The sequence below is a fragment of the Ornithodoros turicata genome, chromosome 2 (assembly GCF_037126465.1).
Source record: "Ornithodoros turicata isolate Travis chromosome 2, ASM3712646v1, whole genome shotgun sequence".
Lineage (NCBI taxonomy): Eukaryota > Metazoa > Arthropoda > Arachnida > Ixodida > Argasidae > Ornithodoros > Ornithodoros turicata.
The window spans coordinates 41,303,214-41,322,259 of NC_088202.1; the positions used below are offsets into that span (position 1 = coordinate 41,303,214).

The following is a 19,046-nucleotide window of genomic DNA, read 5'->3' on the forward strand; positions in this document are numbered from 1 at the left end:
TCCCGCCGCAATCGCGATATAAAATTCCACCGCGGAGCAGACTGAGCCCCTGATGAGCGTCGCCGCGCCGCTGTAGCAGACCACGGAAGTGACGCACGTTGTCTCCCCTGTTGGAGTTCCTGGCTTTCATTTCGCGGTTGTTTTGCGATCGGAGGTTGATTTTCGCGACAAGAAAAATTGTACATGCTTGTGAAGTCTTTCCTGGCTGTGCTACAGCATGTTGCCGACTTCCTTTCAGCAAGGCGAGGACATAGTGTTCCTTGCACGAACGACATAGGGATAGACAGCACAAACATAGCGTCAAACATCGACTGACGTTTATTACAAATACAACACTAGCGAGGCTGGCCCCCAAAACCCATCCGAAGTGTGATCTCATTCTCCCTAGGTGAGAGTTTTGCTGCTTACATTGCTGGCTGTCTTACCTTGCGTTTGGCCGGGATATGTTTCAGAACAAACACGCTCTACCGGTCTGTGGTTGTTTCCGTGGCCGTATTGGCCATTGGCGCTCGACTGGCAATCGAGAGATGCGAAGTTCAAATTCCGCCGATGTCTGACTTTTTTCATGACTGTCATGTTTCAATTGTTTCCGAAAGATAGGAATCTTATTCTCACCGCGAATCCGTCTATGGCTACTTGAAGCTGCGAAGAAGCATGTACGAACCCATCTCTCATAGGATATATCTCCTTCAGACTTCCACGAGATCTCCGAATCGAACATCTTCAGGCGTTATTAGGAATTCGCCGTGTTTACCCAGTTCACCGGGCAGCCGCACATGGAGCTCGAGAGATATCTGACGTCACGCGCTCCTCAGATTTTCCCGCAATGCTTTGCGGCAGCGGGCGCGCTCCATGGACGATCGTGTCGAGTGGGCGGCCCAGCGCGCTCGTAATCGTCAAAAATATGCCCATCCGTACAGCGTACTCGCAAAATACTAGTAGCACCATAGTTCTACGTAATATTTACACCTTATTCGGTCCATTTTTTGCAATGGACAAATTTCGTTTCCGTTGTCCTTTAATAGTGGATCTCGATGGTGCACCCCTTGCTTACCTACTTGTCCCAGACCTCATAACTCCATGACATCAAAACATGAGACTTACACAATATAGACTCCACGTACTCCACTCCACCACAGCACGAGGATGACAGCCTACGATTTATTATTATTATTCTTTACTAATTTCATTTCACCGTGGCTATCGTGGTATTGTTTACTACAGAGAGCGTCCGCCTATGAATGCGACATTGAATGAAGGTTACGCCCATCTTGTGTTGCTGAGCTCTCAGCGGCTGAAGACAGAAGACTGACTGAAGCCTGAAGACATGTTCCTATACATGTCTTTAAAAAAATCGTGCAAGACGTGCGCATGCCAACGACGTAAAATTACTTGTGTAGTGGTGGTGGTGGTGGTGGTGTAACTGCTTGCCGTAGTTGGCCTCGCAAGGCGGGCAACGTCACGACTAACGCAGGTCCGTAAAAAAAAACGAAAAAAAAAACTGGAAAGACAGGACTGTAGATTCAGATTTGCAGTGGAGTCCAATCAGGGGTTGAGCGATGAGCAGCGTTGAGCGATGAGCGGTAGAACACCAGAAAATGAAAATAAAAATCACTGTGGGGATGCTTGACTAAGGTGTTGAAGAGTACTCGGCGTACTCTTGTGTACGTATTGTGTACGTACGGCGTACGTATTGTGTAGTGTGTACGCGTGACACCAAAGCAGTTCTTGGGCAAATCAGGGTACTGACAGAGCCGGACGGGCTCTTCTCCCCCAGCTTTGTAACAGCCGTTCCATTACCGGAAACGGTAACGGAAAGGTAACGGAAACGAAATTGAAAGCTGGTATCAGAAACTAATAACGGAAACGAAAATATAGCAGTAACGAAAAGGGAAACGGTAACGAAAATACGTCCGTTACACTCTCAAGTACTCGCCCTTTGCTTGCTGGAAACGCTTTCAAGTCGTTCTTGTGCCAGGGGCGTGCGCACACGGAGCATTCAAACCCGAAGGCCCCCTGCTTCTGTCGCGCGAAGTTCGGCGTCTGCTTGACGCTTCTTGCAATGCATTTCAGCTTCCCCTGCAAGCCGCTGCTTTCGTTCTTGCTCGAGCTCGTTTGCGCGCCTTCGCCGTTGAGCCATGGCGTCCACAGACAGGCGTTGCTGTTCAGTCTCAGCAGCCCGTCGCCGTCGATCTCATTCTGTTCTCCTTTGTCGCCTACTTGGCCTGGCACTTGTACTTCGTTCGCACTCCATTGACTTGACGCACTCCACTTCGTGACTCTTGTAATGCTCACGCACTGAAACTCGCGTGTCTTTTTCCCGCTGTCTTCGTCGTTTTCGTTTAAGCTTCTCCTTCCTTCCTCCTCGTTTCTTTCTCGTGTCCACACACGTACACAGCCGTTTTCCCTTTGACACGAGCCTTCTAGCTAATGCTAACGCATTCATAATTGAAGGAACGGTTACGCAATTGCAACGTGATTGTCAGAATAAGCTGTTTGTGAATCAATCTTTAATTGTTCCTATAATACGGGGGTTGAAATAATTACTCATCATACGATTATATCGGCCAATCGGGTTCTGCCTTCGTAATGTCCATCTCTATACGACCGAAGATACGAATACAGGGGATAAAATGTCCCAACTTACAACCACATTTTCCTTGCATGAAAACAACAACAACAACAACTTTATTTTGACTTTGAAGAGTGGGGAGGTTCATCGCCACAGGCGATAGTATTTCCTTGCATGAAAATATTACACTGAAGCAATTCATTTTCAGTGCAACACACCCGGTGACGGCCATTGACAAGCACTGCGCCCCCCACAGTTCTTTCCTGGCTTGATAAACGCTATCCGCTCGCTTGCGTAGGCACACTAACACACACATATTTCTTTACTTGAATCATTATCGTCTCTATGACTTAGCGCACCTGCCTATCTTTCGACTCGCGAATTATTTGCGTAGAATGATAACGGGGCCTAACTCACACAACTAATGATATGACTAGCTAATTGCGATCCATTAGTGTAACTACACATACCCTTCGCTTTGTGTTCCCCGACCCTTTCGTAAATTCACAGCTATCAATCTCAAGCACCAGTACTGTTATTCGCCCTTAAAAGACACCATCCTCTAGCAACATCCCTCGGGGGGGGGGGGGGGGGGGATAATGGCAGGACCGGCTCACCGTGGTTGGCCACACAGAAGAGGGCGCCGTCACGACTATAGCAAAAAAAGAAGAAGAAAAGAAGGCTTAGCAACACGCTGCGGCGCATTCCTTCAGCAGAGTGACACGCTAGCAGTGAATGCTACCGCACGGGGTTGCAAGCACGTGACTGAGTCACCTAGGCAAATGTCTATAAGTCCGTACGGCCCCATTCGCTGCTAGCGTGTCACTCCGAGGAAGGAATGCGCCACAGTGCTTTACGCTGGTCTAGGCTAGTGAACCAGACGGTGTGTAAAGGCAAGAACACCCTTAATTTACTCCGAAGGATCAGTGGCAAGTCATGGGGCTGCAGTTCAAGTTCGCTGCTCACGCTGCACAGAGCCCTCATTCTCTCGCGTATCCTGTACGTGACACCGTACGTAGATCTGGGACCTTCACAATGTCAGGCTCTTGAGCGGCTCCATCGGGCAGGAATAAGAACGGCGTTTGGGATACCAAGCTTCTCTGGAATTACCCAGACTTACCTGGAAGCCAACGAAAAGCCCGTTAGTATTAATTCCGAGCTTAGGGGGCTCCGGTACTTAGACAACTTTGGCACGTCCGGAAGCAAGCACTCTCTTTTTCCTACCCTCGTAAGAAGGTCACGCACGTCCCTCGGCCGCTTGGCCAGCGAATACGCTACTAGCGCCCTTGCCCACAGTGAGCCTCAACATCCTGCTGGGCTTCCTTCGATGCCACGGCAGGAGTTTGCACCGGGGATAACGCTCTACGTTCCGGCCATCCATAAAAAGAGGGAATATAGCCCCCTGGTCGCTCGAGTGGCGGCTGAGAACCTTATAAGCTACGTCTACCACACACATACTCTAGTATTCACTGATGGCTCTATTGATGACCGTACCAAAAGTGCACTTGTGCCTTCCACATCCCATCAGTGAACGTGGCCTGGCAAGGGAGAACATCGGATTACCCGATATCCTGTACGATTGCTGAACTCCTGGTCTCTCCTGCACGCAGCTGCTGTGGTCCAGGTGCTAGGGTTCGCCAGGGTAATCCTACTCACAGACTCGAGAAGCGCTCTATGGGACGTGATGAACCCCATGTGTGACAACATTTGAGCGCGAAGCATCAGAAGATCGTGTGCTCAGCATAAACAAACCGAAGGCGATATCGCCTTCCAATGGATCCCGTCCTATGTCGTTGTCGGGGCAACGAAAGGGCGGACCAGCTGACACTCTCGGCCCACCTGGGCTGCAGCAACTCTCAGCTATTCAAGATCGGCTCTAGGGCTGATGCCTGCTGTGGCCACTGTCAACAACCTGAAACAATCGAACACATCCTGCGAGACTGCCGAGCGTACCATTGAGCCCGCGAAGCCCATCCAGCCGCTCCAGCTCGGGAGTTCTACCCCCTGGTTCTTAACGCAGAATTTACGTCTTCCCGACCGCGTGTATGGTTCGCACTTAAAACTTCATGTAAAGTTTTGGCATTGCGGTTTGGTGTAAGGTTAGGTTAGGTCAGCGTATAATCACTATGTAATTGATTAATACATAAAGTAAAATTACTTCATTAAATTAGAAGTCACCAAAGTAAATTGTACGGACGAAACCTCGCGGGTCTTTCTAACAGAGGGAACCCCCCTAAATTGTGATTTTCCCTCCACTTCCAGGATTTAGCTGAAGCAAGAAGGCAGTACTCGTTCAAAATCAACCACACGCATCAGTTCGCTGTTCTTATGAAGCGTTGCTGGCTGGCAGCGGCAAGAAATAAGGTACCGGAAGCCGAATGTTTAGAAGAAAATGGAGTTGTTTTGTTCGGATCGCGGTGTAAGACAAAGATAAGAGGTGATGACACTCACGCCAGCGGAGCGTCCAGATAATGTTCGCTTTCCAGGCCCCCTCGCCTGATCGCCATCTCTCGGCGCGCAGAAGGACTGGCGGGACCGCCAAAGGTTACCTATGCCTTTCCCAGCGTTGCAAGCGAATGTCTTCTGCTCTTGGCCTCGGCAGCTATGTGCACCGTGCAGCAGCTTGCGCACCGTCAGATGCCGATCAGGCGAGGGGGCCTGGAAAGCGAACATTATCTGGACGCCGACTTCGCATGGCGAGACAAGAGAGTGTCATCACCTCTTGGTTCGGACAAATATCGCAGATATGCAGATATTGACTAATGAGCAGTCGCGGAAGTGTTATATTCCTTTCTTTTCAATAACGGAATTACATTTCATATACTGTTTACAGATGGCGACCCCATTCCGCTACTTGATATACGCCTTATTCGGAAGTACGATAGCTGCTATCTTCTACGACGTGGGGAACAAAGCGTCCACAACGATCAGCAACTTATCCATGATATTTCTTTGCTGCTGTATAGTCGTGTTTCAGTCACTCATGCCGACTGTTATGGTGTGTAAGTTAGGATTTCCTTGTGTTTCGATGAAGTTCAACGTAAGGCTGTCCACTTTTATTTGATACAGATTATATATTTAAAAAAAAAACTGAGAGCAGCATAGATGCGTTTCTTGCAGGTGTGTTATATGTCCAGCAGTGATTGTGTCTAAGAGGGAATGCATTAAATCGCTAATTATCTAAAATCCACTGATTAACTTTTTAACAATATGTTTTAGCGAAAATGTGAGGTAGCAGAATTGGACCTAGTATTTATTTAAAGCCACTCTATTTTTAAAAATAAGCGATACGAGCAAGTAGGTTGAAGTATCCGTCGCTGAAGTAAATTTTGCTATGCAAATGAGTCGAAACCAAAAACAAGTGCGTCCCGATCGCAGGGACAAAGAGCTCGCATTCTGCGTCGGAAGACGACGTACTTTGAAGCGATGGGGCTGTTTAGAGTAGATGCTGACCTTGGAGTTAGTTCAAACCGCTCGGCCGGATGGCCATCAGTGGCTAGGTAGGCTGCCGCAGGCGAAGATCGTGTCATTTTAGCGATGGACACATCAAAGCACATGCCCGTTTCGGAATAAAAAAAAAAGAAAGAAAGAAAGAAAAGAAAGAAAGAAAGAAAGAAAAGAAAGGAAGTAAAAAAGAATAGGGTATGTTTAAATAATGACTGGATCAAATTCTGATATCTCACATTTCCGCAAAAACATCTAATTGAAAAATTAATTAGTAGATTGCAGGTAACTGGTCATCTACGTACCAGCTACATACTCTCTTCGACAGAATATTCGCCTGGCCGTATAATCCACTGGAAATACGTCATCTGTGCTGCTTTGATAGCTTTTCAATTAAAAGTATGCAGCGAAAAAAAGAAAAGAAAAACAGTGTGATTGCTGCAGAACGAAGTCATGAGCTACGACTTACACAGAACTGTAACATTTTTTTTTTTTCAAATTATCGACCAATCTCCATACTCCCTGTGTTTTCCAAAAGGTTGGAAAATAGTTATACAAAAAATACTTTTAAACAATTCTTGAAGAGTTTAACTTGGTAAACATCGCACAATATATGGTTAACAAAAATTGCTCTTCTAAAACAGAAATAATTAATTTTTAAAGCCTTTGCAGAAATAGAATTAGTGGTAGGCATCTGCACATTATTCAAAAGGCTTTGATCCTCTCAACGACAAAACACTACAAAAAAAACGGAATTATACGGAATACGCGGGCGCCGCTAAACCTTATTGCTTCATGCCTAGGGTATCGCATGCAGAGCGTCATTATAGGCAACACATCGTCTAAATTACAATACGTCAAAACAGGTGTCTCTCGAGGTAGTGTATCAGGAGTTTTGCTCTTTAACTTATATGTGAACAACTTAACAACCATTAGTACTAAGCCGGATTAATTATGTACAGTAACAACAACAGTTATATTCTGACGATGAAGTGGGGAGGTTTTCCACTCCAGGAGCGGAACGCTACCCCATAGCTAGGGGGTATAATAATGTACGCCGGCCACACAAATCTCATTTCGTGGTAAAAACCCTAGATCGCTAGCAAATCTTGTAACTGAAGTTCTGGGGAGTCGACATAAATTGAGGAAACATGAACAGAAATTATTTCACTAGAAATTAATACGAGCAAGATCAAGGCATTTCTTTTCACTTCTAGGCAGGAAATACTATATAATTTATGGACACAGTAAAGACGCTTAGTGTACTCTTTCATAAACATATGACGTGGCATGCGCATGTCAAGCAGTTTTTTCACAACTCTCCAAGACAGGTGGCATACTGGCAAAATTTCATCACTTTCTACCACAAAAAAAAACAAGCTTCTCATTTGTAATGCGTTATTTTATTCGAAACTTAGTTGTTTTTTTTAATATGGGGTATCACGGCCTTCATTAACATAAACCAATCGTCCAGAAGAAAAAAAAAACAGTTGGGCATGTGCGAAGTGAATATTCCAGTGCACAATGCCTTTGTGTCGACAGTTTCAGTTAAATAACAGTACATAACGTTTACGCGTACATTCTAGCAATCCCACACGAACAAAATCCAGACAACACACCACAGAACATACTTGAGATATACCTACTGGTCCATATTTTTTTTGCCTTCAAATCAATCAATCAATTGTAGTGCAACCTCACGTGCCTACTCTACAAGATCAACCGTAAATTGGAAAATACCGTTCTCTAGGACCACATTTGTACAATGAATGCTGAAACACACTCTCTAGCTTTATTATTGAATCCGTTGCGCCCTCGCGGCATACATTCGAAGCAAACATCAAAAAGCGCGTTAAAAAGTTTGTTCTCAAGGACGTGAAGTGTTTCGTCACGTGCGTATGGCATTCAAATTGTTGTTTCATCATCTGTACATCCAAGTTTATTCCAAGTTTATTCGATGAACGCATATACCAAATTATACTTGTAGCATGTAATGTATGTTTGTATTGTATCCAATTGAATGCTGCATTGAAAAATATGCGAGTGAATCTTGCCCACTGTATGCCTTGTAAAAGGGACACGAGCGTCCTCAAGCGAAACTCTATTCGCTTTCTTGCTCTAGTTCGTCTGTTCATTGTGGTGGAAAGTTATTACTTTAATAAAATCCCTGGGAACGTCACAAGCATGTAATTGATCCAGTGTAATTGTAATTGTTATTCCAGTTCCAACTGAAATCACTGTGTTGCTGAGGGAACATAGAAACTGTTGGTATAGTCTGAGGATGTACTACTTGGCTAAGTACATCGTGGAAGTCGTTCCTTGCGTAAGTATCTTCCTTTGTTTCCTTTTCTTTTTTTTTTTTTTTCAGATTGTTCTCATTGTCTCCTACAGGGAATGTACATTTTTCACGAAAACCACTAGTTGTATCGGATAGTATTTTCTTTCCTTACGTAGAGCTGTTATTGCGACTATAGAAACATTTAGTTCAGCATGCCCAAGAAAGTTCTGTACTTGACAGTTCTTACCACCAACACTGCGAAACTTCCGTCTTGGATTTTTGGCACCTGAGACACGTCTCATTTATTTTAATTTTGTAGCTTCCCTTTTAACTGTTACTAACTAATAGAGAGCGGATTTTTAGGCACTGACAGGTAGCGCTCTTCGTCGCGTAAATATTTCTAGTCGGTCCAACCTTGAGAATCGTACCGTTTTATCCTCCGATTAGAAGGAAAGTTGCTACATAAAAAGGTTGTGTCCCCTTTCTCATCTTATCGGGAGAAAGAGCGATGATGATTGGTATACTGCGTGCTGCGGTCAAGAGCGCCCCCTGTTAGTGCGAAAAACTCCGCGCTCTACCAATCAATGAAATGATAGCAATAAGAATTGCATTGCATACCTTGCATTTTTTGTATACTGGAACTGGAGAAGGTAAATGACAGTCAGGCTTTGAACATTTCGAAGACAAGTGAAATAAATATTCTATTCATAAGAATTGCGTCAGCGAAGAGGCATTAACGGGGCACTAAAGTGCAAAAAATTATCTTCGCGATGTGGAAGGTTCCGTCATCATGACAATAATGCAAAAGGAACGAGATTCACCCGTTGCGCCGTTTCTAACTAAAATGTGAATAATGTGCTTATTTGGAGACTTCTCTTTCCTTTTTCCGAATCGGCTCAAAACATCAAGGGTACGTCAGCCCCAGCGCATGCAATTGTCAAAGGAAATACATTGCGGGAACTGCCCCTTCCCGCATTTCTTTGTCCAACAAACGCGGTACGATGGGAGCTCCGACTTGGCTGTGACGCGCAGGGGTACGGCTATACCGCGGGACGCATATCATACGCATATTCTGGATTCCATCATAAAAGGTGTTTTCAATAGAATACTCCCATTTTAAGGGTGTTTTTGTTTTTAAACACAGGTAAGTGGGCAGACTGCATACTGGTTGTTGAATATGATCAACCTTGACAACTTCTTTCGCAGATGAGGCCTGGCTGTCACCTTCTCGGTATATTCTTTGGCAAGGTGGTACAGTCGGATACTGCTGTAGCACTGGGAAACTTCTTTGATCAGACGGATCACATTGTTTTCATTTGGGCTGCCTTCAAACATATGTTGTTGCAAACTTAAGCAGGGACAATAAAGAGTAGACGTTCGAGGTTGAAAATTGTTTATTGTCTCTAAGTAAAGTAAACATGCTGGAACGTACCAAAGAGACAGGTGGCTGGTGTGTTTGTATGTCCGACTTATACGAGTTTGTACGGTAGGCAAAATTTTCATGCAATACTTTTTTCTGATATGCTTTTGCCCATCTTAGTACTGTCCTATCCAACATGGAGTGGCTTTTAACTGCATATGAATGCATAACTCAGGAGTGTTTTCATATATTGGACTAGTTGCAGCTTTAAGGTGCCCTTTATGCAGTACTGATTCCAATCAACCGTCGCTTGAAATTCTTAACTAGGGAACATGATTCATAGAGGCTAGATTGCAAATACACACTTTCAACCAGAGTTCGAGGCAATTCCCAGATCCCCGTTTCGGTTCTCAAGCAGTCTACTTTGGAAATGATGGATACAAAGTACAGAGGCCGCACGGCTGTGTTCACAGATGGTTCGTCTCCGTCGGATGGCTCCTCCGCTGCCTTTGTCATACCGGAGGAGTCACTATCATGTGAGTTCCGCCTGTCACATCGCACTTAGTCGACCTCTGCGGAGCTGTATGCCATCTTGTTATCTCTAAAGTCTGTCTCAAAGTACCCTCCCCGTTCCTGGGTGATACACACCGACTCAAAATCAGCCCTGCAATGTGTAGGAACCATGGGCATCCGCGGCTCGTTGGCCCCGGTGGTTGTTAGTATCCTGACGGCGCTCAGGGTTCTCGGCGAACAGGGACACCGGGTGACCCTACAGTGGGTCCCCGGCCACAACGGCATTCAGGGCAACGAAGAGGCAGATTTGGCGGCTGCTGCGGCCCACCGTATCTCCAGAGCCCTGCCCATTATCCTCTCCAACGGGGATAGGCGCTCCTACTTGTCTGCGTTGGTGTCACCCTTGGCCCGCCAGCAATGGCTGCATGACATCACTCAATGGTCGCTCCTCCATGCAGTGGACCCGTCATTATCATTTAGGATGCCAGGTGGCTTCCCTCGCAGCTTTACGACACTCCTGCGGCGTCTACGACTCAACGTCGCCTTCACCCGTGCGTTCCGTGCTAAGCTGGGTTACAGTAACACGGCGCTGTGCCTAGCTTGCCGCACCCCAGCTACGATCCCCCATATCATCGAGGACTGTGAGCGGTACACGTGTGAACGCCGGGTACTTCGACGCCAACTTGAACTCCTGGACCATAGACCATTCAGCTTGTCCAAAGTACTTGGCCCATGGAGCTCCCCTGAACATCAGTGCCGGGCTCTTCGTTCCCTTTTTGTTTTCATGCAGGCCACTGGACTCCTTGAAGAGCTCTAAACAGAACTCCGACCTGTCGTTGCTTCATTCTCACCATAATTCATCCTCTCATATTAACCCCTGTGAAATGGGGTAGTGTCCTGTGGCTACCACGGGGAAACATCCCATGTCATCATCACTTCTTCATTTATTGTTGTTGTTGTTGTCGAGGCAATTCGTTAAAGTAACTAAGTTCCTTTTTTTTGGTAACTTATAACTTAACTCGCTACTTTTGCGCAGTGGTAACTTTCAGAGGAACTAATTTCTTTTTCAGGTAACTTTGCCAAAGTAACTTAAGCTAAGTAAGTTACTTTTAATTCGCTTTTCACTCACGTCCACTTGTTTTCTTGCTTTCTCTCCGATTCTTCCATGGCATTTTATGTCATAAAACGTGATGTCCAGTCAGTGACAGTATTCTGTTCAGGAAGTCAGAACTGCTGTTATTGAAATGAAACTGAACCATTGTGATCCCACAGGGAATAAGATGCAAAGCGTTCGAATTGTTGGACACAAACGGAAACTCATTGTAGACAACTCAGGGTCGAACTCAACTGCTCACACGCGCTGTACCTGTGTAGTGCTCTTTTGTGTCCGAAGTAACTTGGGAGTAACTCGTTCTTTTTTTGAAGTAACTCCGTAACCGCGAGTTACGTTTCGGGCTGAATAACCTCGTTATTAACTCAATTACATTTTTCACACGGTAACTTCGTAAGGAGTTCCTTTTGACGGATAACTCCTCGATCTATGCTTTCAACTCTTCAAGCTTTTTGTACACTGCATAAAGTAAGATATTTTTGCCCCAGTGAATTTGTTGTATGTTTTAAATGCATGCAAGTGAATTGCTAGAGGTGCATATTTTGAGCAAGATGAATTTTTCATGCATGTGGTTTCAACCAGCTTTTAGTTAATATAAATCCGGCCTCTACATACGACGTATGCATTCTTACTTTCCATGGAGGTGTTCTGGGAAGTCGAACTTGTTGGGCACAGTGATGTCCTCGACGGCATCCATTCCGTTCGCCTGACATTCACCACACACTTTTTTAAATGTTGTGGGCGGCTGTGAGGGAACCTGCATTGAACAATTTATGACATCAATTACGGCAGGGATGACAAGGCTGATCCAGTCAAGCAATCGTCGATACCGTGACCAACAAACTGAGCCGTAGATCCCACACCTGACAAGCGCACTTCAACGCCTGCTACGTGCCGAGACCATACTCGTGAACTGCAGGAAGTCTGGACTATCACAATGACTCTGTCCAGATAACGTACTGCTTAAAGTTTAATGTTAAGATCTTGAGATACGAGTCACAAAGTGCCGCGCAGATGCTTCAACAGCAACGTTTTGTCGCCCCGCTCGTGGACTAATAAATCACATTTATTCGTAAAACTAAGTCACTTACTTGTGAAATGTCCCCGGTGCCTTGCCAGTACAGGGGGTACACCCATAACCACACCAGGCGGGCATGACACCACAAAAATGCCACGCAAAGGCGCATGCAGAATATGCAGCTGAGTCGCGGACGGCAATGTTTTGAGCTTCGCAAGATGGGGGGCGGCCGGTGACCGTACGGTTGCACCCTCAATCCGCTATCTAGCCTATTACTAAAGAGATCAAAGGCTAGCATACTCCGACCACTGATCTCTATATGGGTGTGTATTGTGGTTATGGGTGTACTGCCCGTACTGGCAAGATACCGGGGACGACATTTCACAAGTAAGTGACTTAGTTTTACTAATAAATGTGATTTATTAGTCCACGAGCGGGGCGACAAAACGTTGCCGTTGAAGCATGTGCGCGGCACTTTGTGACTCGTACCTCAAGATGTAAACGTTGAACTTAAGCAGTACGTTATCTGGATAGAGTCATTGTGATAGTCCAGACTTCCTGCAATTCACGGGTATGGTCTCGGCACGTAGCAGGCGTTGAAGTGCGCTTGTCAGGTGTGGGATCTACGGCTCAGTTTGTTGGTCACGGTATCGACGATTGCTTGCTTGGATCAGCCTTGTCATCCCTGGCGTAACTGATAACATAAATTGTTCAATGCAGGTTCCCTCACAGCCGCCCACAACATTTAAAAAAGTGTGGTGGATGTCAGGCGAAAGGACTGGACGCCGTCGAGGACATCACTGGTCTGCAGCAAACATTTTAAAGACAGGTGCTTCAACAGAACAGGGCAAACCGTTCGACTAAGACCTGAACAAGTTCGACTTCCCAGAACACCTAAAGAAAGTAATAATGCATACGTCATATGTAGAGGCCGGACTTATATGCACTAAAAGCTGGTTGAACAGAGATGCATGAAAAATTCATTAATCTTGCTCAAAACATGCACCTCTAGAAATTCACTTGCATGCATTTAAAACACGCAACAAATTCACTGGGGCAAAAGTATCTTACTTTATGCAGTGTACAAAAAGCATGCAGAATTGAAAGCATAGATCGAGAAGTTACCAGTCAAAAGGAACTCCCTACGAAGTTACCGTGTGAAAAATGTAACTAAGTTAATAACGAAGTTATTCAGCCCGAAACGTAACTCGCAGTTACGGATACTTAAAAAAAAAGAACGAGTTGTTAAGGGAAAATTTATTATGAACGAAATACACAAGCGGTCCTCAGCACACAGTAATATGATGGCTACACTAAAGGACTATCGGCACGCAAAACACAGGCAATATATGCACACTATGCAACTATATAACTACTATACAACTATGCACACTATATACATCTAAATTTCATCAATTATATAGTCTGTAGGCTATGTCACAGTGTGAAAGTACAAAGAGAAAATTATACGACGTACACTATGTACAGTCAAGGTGGGGCTCCCACGATGGATACGTGGCCGTCCTGTGCACAAACTGAGGGGTGTGCTCCCCATAGCCTCTCAAAACGATCACGTCCGAGCACACGAGTAGTTCCCGTTGCAGGAAGTTCGTCACATTCACGCGCAAGCGTCGCAGCAACAAGAACAATGGGGCGCGATTCCGACGTTGTGCCACTGCCTTACAGCGCGCTGTCCACAATATGTCGACGCCACAAGCAGTCACGAGAATACTAAGGCGGTGAGACGGACGGCGACAGTCGAATGACACAGGACAAACAACATTTGTGTGACGGCGAACAAGACACCAAAATGAAGTTCGTTAAAACATCCCTTTGGGCTTGTTGGTGATAGACTTCCATAACGTAAAAGCGCTAAAACCAGGACGAACACAGACACACACAACATCGAGTTGTTGTGTGTGTCTGTGTTCGTCCTGGTTTTAGCGCTTTTACGTTATGGAAGACACCAAAAGATCCAAACCAAAGAACCAAAAGATCCTCGCCGTGTGGCATTCGTAGAGCACATGACTGTTCGTCTCGACGTGTGCACAATATGGACAAGTGTTTGTCGACACCACAAGTGTTTGTCGGTTCCACAAGAGGAGATTGTCGCGTGTGGGCAGGATGTCCCACGCAAACCACCACATCACATCACGCAGGGGTCCAGGGAGCCACGAGCCGACCAACACCGTCCACGACATGCTTCTTGTGCATCGCCCGCTATCGGACCTATTGTTGTCCACTTCATGGCAAACCACTGCTTCCGACAGCACGCTAGGACAAGAAGCCAGCAAATGACTTGGTAGAACAGAGGACAGCTTGCGGTGATATGAGTGCACAGCTGCATAAAACTGTGGGGGTGACGCAGCCGATGGAGCCGCTGAGTCATAGCCATGCGCAACAAGGTCCCGTGCGAGGCGGCCCATGCAGTAGAGCAATACAACTTGAGTTGGCGACGGCTCAGTATTTAGAACACGAAGCACAGATCTCATAGCGATTCCTCTGTTCATAAGGCCAATGTCAGGAAGTGACACTCCTCCACGCGAAGCAGGGAGAGACAGCGAGATCCATGCAATTGGCCTACGACGCTTCCTCCAGAAGAACGAGAGCACCACCTAGTGCAGCCTCGTTATTGTCTGGTGTGGTGCGATTAACAAGTGGCTCAGGTGCCATACTCGCCCACAGAAGACAGTTCGCACTAAGTAGGTGCGCTCAAGGTACGAGAGGTCGAAGGGTCCCGCGGCTTGACACTTGGACTGGAACTCCTGCAGAGCCTGAAGCCAGTTGTCGTGCATGCGGCCGTTTCGGTCGAATAAAACGCCAAGAATCTTGAGAGATGTGGCACTACGCAACTCCTAAGTTACTTACGAGTTACTCCCAAGTTAGTTCGGACACAAAATAGCACTACACAGGTGCAGCGCGTGTGATCAGTTGAGTTCGACCCTGAGTTGCCTGCGTTGAGTTTTCGTTTATGTCCAACAATGCGAACTCTTTGCATCTTATTCCCTGTGGGCACACAACGGTTCAGCTTCATTTCAATAGCAGCGGTTCTTACTTCCTGAACAGAATACCGTCATTGACTGAACATCATGTTTTAGCGAATTAAAAGTAACTTGGAACTTCGCAAAGTTACCTGAAAAAGAAACGAGTTCCCTGAAAGTTACCACGGCGCAAAAGTAGCGAGTTAAGTTATAAGTTACCAAAAAAAAAAGGAACTTAGTTACAGTAATGAGTTGCCTCGAACTCTGGTTGAAAGAGTGTATTTGCATGAAAGTCTAGCCTCTATGAATCATGTTTCCTAGTTAAGAGTTTCAAGCGGTGGTTGATGATTGGAATCAGTACTGCATGTAGGGCACCTTAAAGCTGCCAACTAGTCCAATATATGAAAACACTCCTGAATTATGCATTCATATGCAGTTAAAAGCCACTCCACATTGGATAGGACAGTACTAAGATGGGCAAAAGCATATAAAGAAAAACTATTGCATGAAAATTTTGCCTAACGAACAAACTCGTATTAGTGGGACATACAAACACACCAGCCACATGTCTCTTTGGTGCGTTCCAGCATGTTTAGTTTACTTAGAGACAATAAATAATTTTTCAACCTCGGATCTCTACTCTTTATTCTCCTGCTTAAGTTTGCGACAATATATGTTTGAATGCAGCCCAAATGAAAACAATGTGATCCGTCTGATCAAAGAAGTTTCCCAGTGCTACAGCAGTATCGGACTGTACCACCTTGCCAAGGAAGATACAGAGAAGATGACAGCCAGGCCTCATCTGCGAAAGAAATTGTCAAGGTCATATTCAACAACCAGTGATGCACTTTGCCCACTTACCTGGTTGACTGCTTCAAACTTCCTGTTGCAACTGGACTTGTGGTACTTTGATGTTGGAGCTTTCACCACAAGACCTTGCTACTTAGCCTTTTTTATGACTTATTCACTCTACCTCTACTCATTTTCAACTGTCTTTACCGCCATTTACTTCCCCGGTGCACATATTTGTAGTCGATATGTTTTTACCGTCGTATAGCCTTTATATCACATAATATCATTCTAGTCCTTTGGAAGTGCTTTAGTGCCGTTCGGCATTTCGTGTCATAACTAGTCATATCTAAACTTCCTGTGCAAAGCATAATGTTTATACCCAAGCATATTAAGGTGGTTACATATACAAACGTGCCAAACATTGCTGAATGCCGAGAGTCAATTGCGAGAATACTGCTCCCTGGCATTCCACACCCCGGAGCAGAAAGGAAATGGGAGAAACAAGCGAAACAACACGCTGCATACGCTGACAGACGACAAAGGAAACGTAACCCAACAAATACAACACCACACAAAACCAGCAAATCACATAATCGAAGTTCAAAGTACAAAATTGGAACGACACGACCTCACACGAGTACAAAATAGACAGGAAATAACATGCACAGTAAACTTTTTTGCACTTTTTTGGTGTAAATGGCTTGTCCCATGGCGCACACCTTTTTGGTGTTGCCTTTACACTCAAATGATGGGTGTTTTCTGATGCACCCTTTAGTTAAGTGTATCCCTAATAAAACACTGTTATAATGGGTGTTTAAAAACTAAAACACCCTTAAAATGGGAGTATTCTATTGAAAACACCTTTTATGATGGAATTATTTGCTAGCAAACATTCCCTCGCAAATAGTGTAATAGGAGCTTCCGCGGCAGCATACCGACACCACTGGCCGAGACATACAGTTCGACGTTCTTGCTTCTATGCCAAGCAGCACCGCGAACGCGGTAGACTTGCAGCCGTGGTTCCATCGTAGAACCTCAACCGGAGTGCAATGCGTCGCAGGCACGTCTCGTTAGCTGGTTAACACTGTGGGACCAACGTGAGTGCAGAGGCATAAAGAGATCTGGGGCACCCTCAGTAGCCTATATTGGCGTGTCGGATGTATAATATACTGAAATACAATTTGTTGGGGCACGTTCGTTACATGTGGTTGGGCGGGAAAAGTTTGTAACGGTGGCGGGAATGTGTTCTTGGAATTAACACCCAAGTTTGCAACGAGTCACCGGTATAAGCTAAATTTCTAACATCCCTCCCTGTCAAATACTGTGTTTTTAACTCAGGTTATCGTCTATAATGTGATTACTTGCTGAGGGGAGCTGTGAAACCAGCATAAGTTTTCTCTCACGAAATAAAACACCATTTTTAACACCATACTCCCAATTCAAATGGGTGTAAAAAAGGTGCATTCGACGGAAAACAGCTGTTTCAACACCCCACTTTACACCCATAATGATCCACATTAGATAAGACGTGGTGTATGTCGATATTACACCTTTAGTAATGCACTTTTTGCACTCTTTGTGGAATAGAAAAGGGTGTTTTTATAAGAACACACCTTGTTTGAGAAAATAAAGGTGTAAAATGATTTACTGTGTGTATGTGACGAGATTTCACACAAAAAACGTAAGGAATCCAATCACGAGGGATTTCTGCAGCGATCCGTGGCAAAATTTTAGCGAAGCAGCAAGGGAAGCGCTCACAAACACCAAAACTTGTCACAGCTTACATGCATTCCAATGAGCTGTAATGGCTCTTTTGAGCACCCCAATATGGCGGCCGGTTGGCGCACCCTTTCCTGCGATACCCTCACCCATCCGCTATCTAGCCTTTATACATAGAGATCAGTGACTCCGACATTATGTGAACGCGATGGCGATCGCTTGGAGCGGCTAGTCGGAGCTCTAAGTTGGTGGTTGTTGGGGGATTAGAGGCACCTAAGGCACTGTTGGCGGGTTGGAAGCATCAAAGGCACGAAAATCGCCTGGAAATTTTGGCTATTTTTCCGGAGACAAAGAAGAAAACGAAAAAAGCTTTTTTTTTTTTTTCAAATTTCGTTTTTTTTTCCGGGGCTTCGCATCTCTAGCCACTCCAGGGCAGACTCCCGCTGTTTTTCACAGCGAATGCAGAAGGTCACCACCATCAAGTTTCTAGAAGTGTTCAAAACTGAGACGTAATGACTCGTGTGTGTCATCACGCAGTCAAGTTCTACATGATGGTATCTTAATACATGGTGGTTATATTTCACTTTACAGTCTCTTTTATAAAATGCCCAGTTTTCTGTTCTGCCGGTAAAGTATACACTTCGTATTCGCTACGCACAGCCCTATTTTTTCCCGTTTGGATAAATTTTAAAATACCGCTGGCAACATCTGTTTCAGGTGCTTCCTGTCTTGCTGATGGTAGGCATCACGTACTACCCAACGTCACAGCCTCTAGTATTTTGGCGAGCAGCAGCGTTTTGCTTGCTTTGCATTCAACTCAGTTCAGTCACCCAGTCCATAGGCCTCCTTGTATCTGCTCTCTCTTCCGTGCAGGTAAAAGAAAGAGAACTTTTTTATACTTCTTGATGCATGCCTATTTTTATGGATTATAACAGGAGGGAAGCGAGACACTGTTGTATATGACGCGTGCGATTGCAATAAAGCATTAGCAATGCTAGAGGGGATAGATGTTACAGCAGTACGGAAGGCCAAGAAAAAAATATGTCAAGGGGAGGTACTCCGTGACATAAAAATACTATACCTCCAAGAACAGCCACGCAAATATTTCGTTTGGAAAGCGACGCATTTCCATGGAAAAGTAGCTTACAAACGTCGGTGCAGCTGCGGTGATCTTTTCCAGCTCCTTTTTGTGACGTCATATCACCCGAGCAGTTTTATTGGCTGCCGAAAATGATCTGCTAGGCCACCGGTTGACAGC

At 45.3% G+C, this 19,046-nt stretch overlaps 1 protein-coding gene across 3 annotated transcripts in view; it reads left to right on the plus strand.

Moving 5' to 3' along the window:
- The window catches only part of LOC135385323 (ATP-binding cassette subfamily G member 4-like), a 62,262-nt gene that overhangs the window by 42,267 nt on the left and 949 nt on the right, over positions 1–19,046 (plus strand). For 2 of the 3 annotated variants that reach the window (XM_064614576.1, XM_064614577.1), the window contains 4 exons: positions 4,835–4,936; positions 5,406–5,574; positions 8,239–8,339; positions 18,506–18,661. In XM_064614576.1, coding sequence (XP_064470646.1) covers positions 4,835–4,936; positions 5,406–5,574; positions 8,239–8,339; positions 18,506–18,661 — 528 coding nt within the window. Of the gene's footprint in view, positions 1–4,834; positions 4,937–5,405; positions 5,575–8,238; positions 8,340–18,379; positions 18,416–18,505; positions 18,662–19,046 lie in introns of those variants that run through there. The other variant, XM_064614578.1, reaches the window with a different exon arrangement.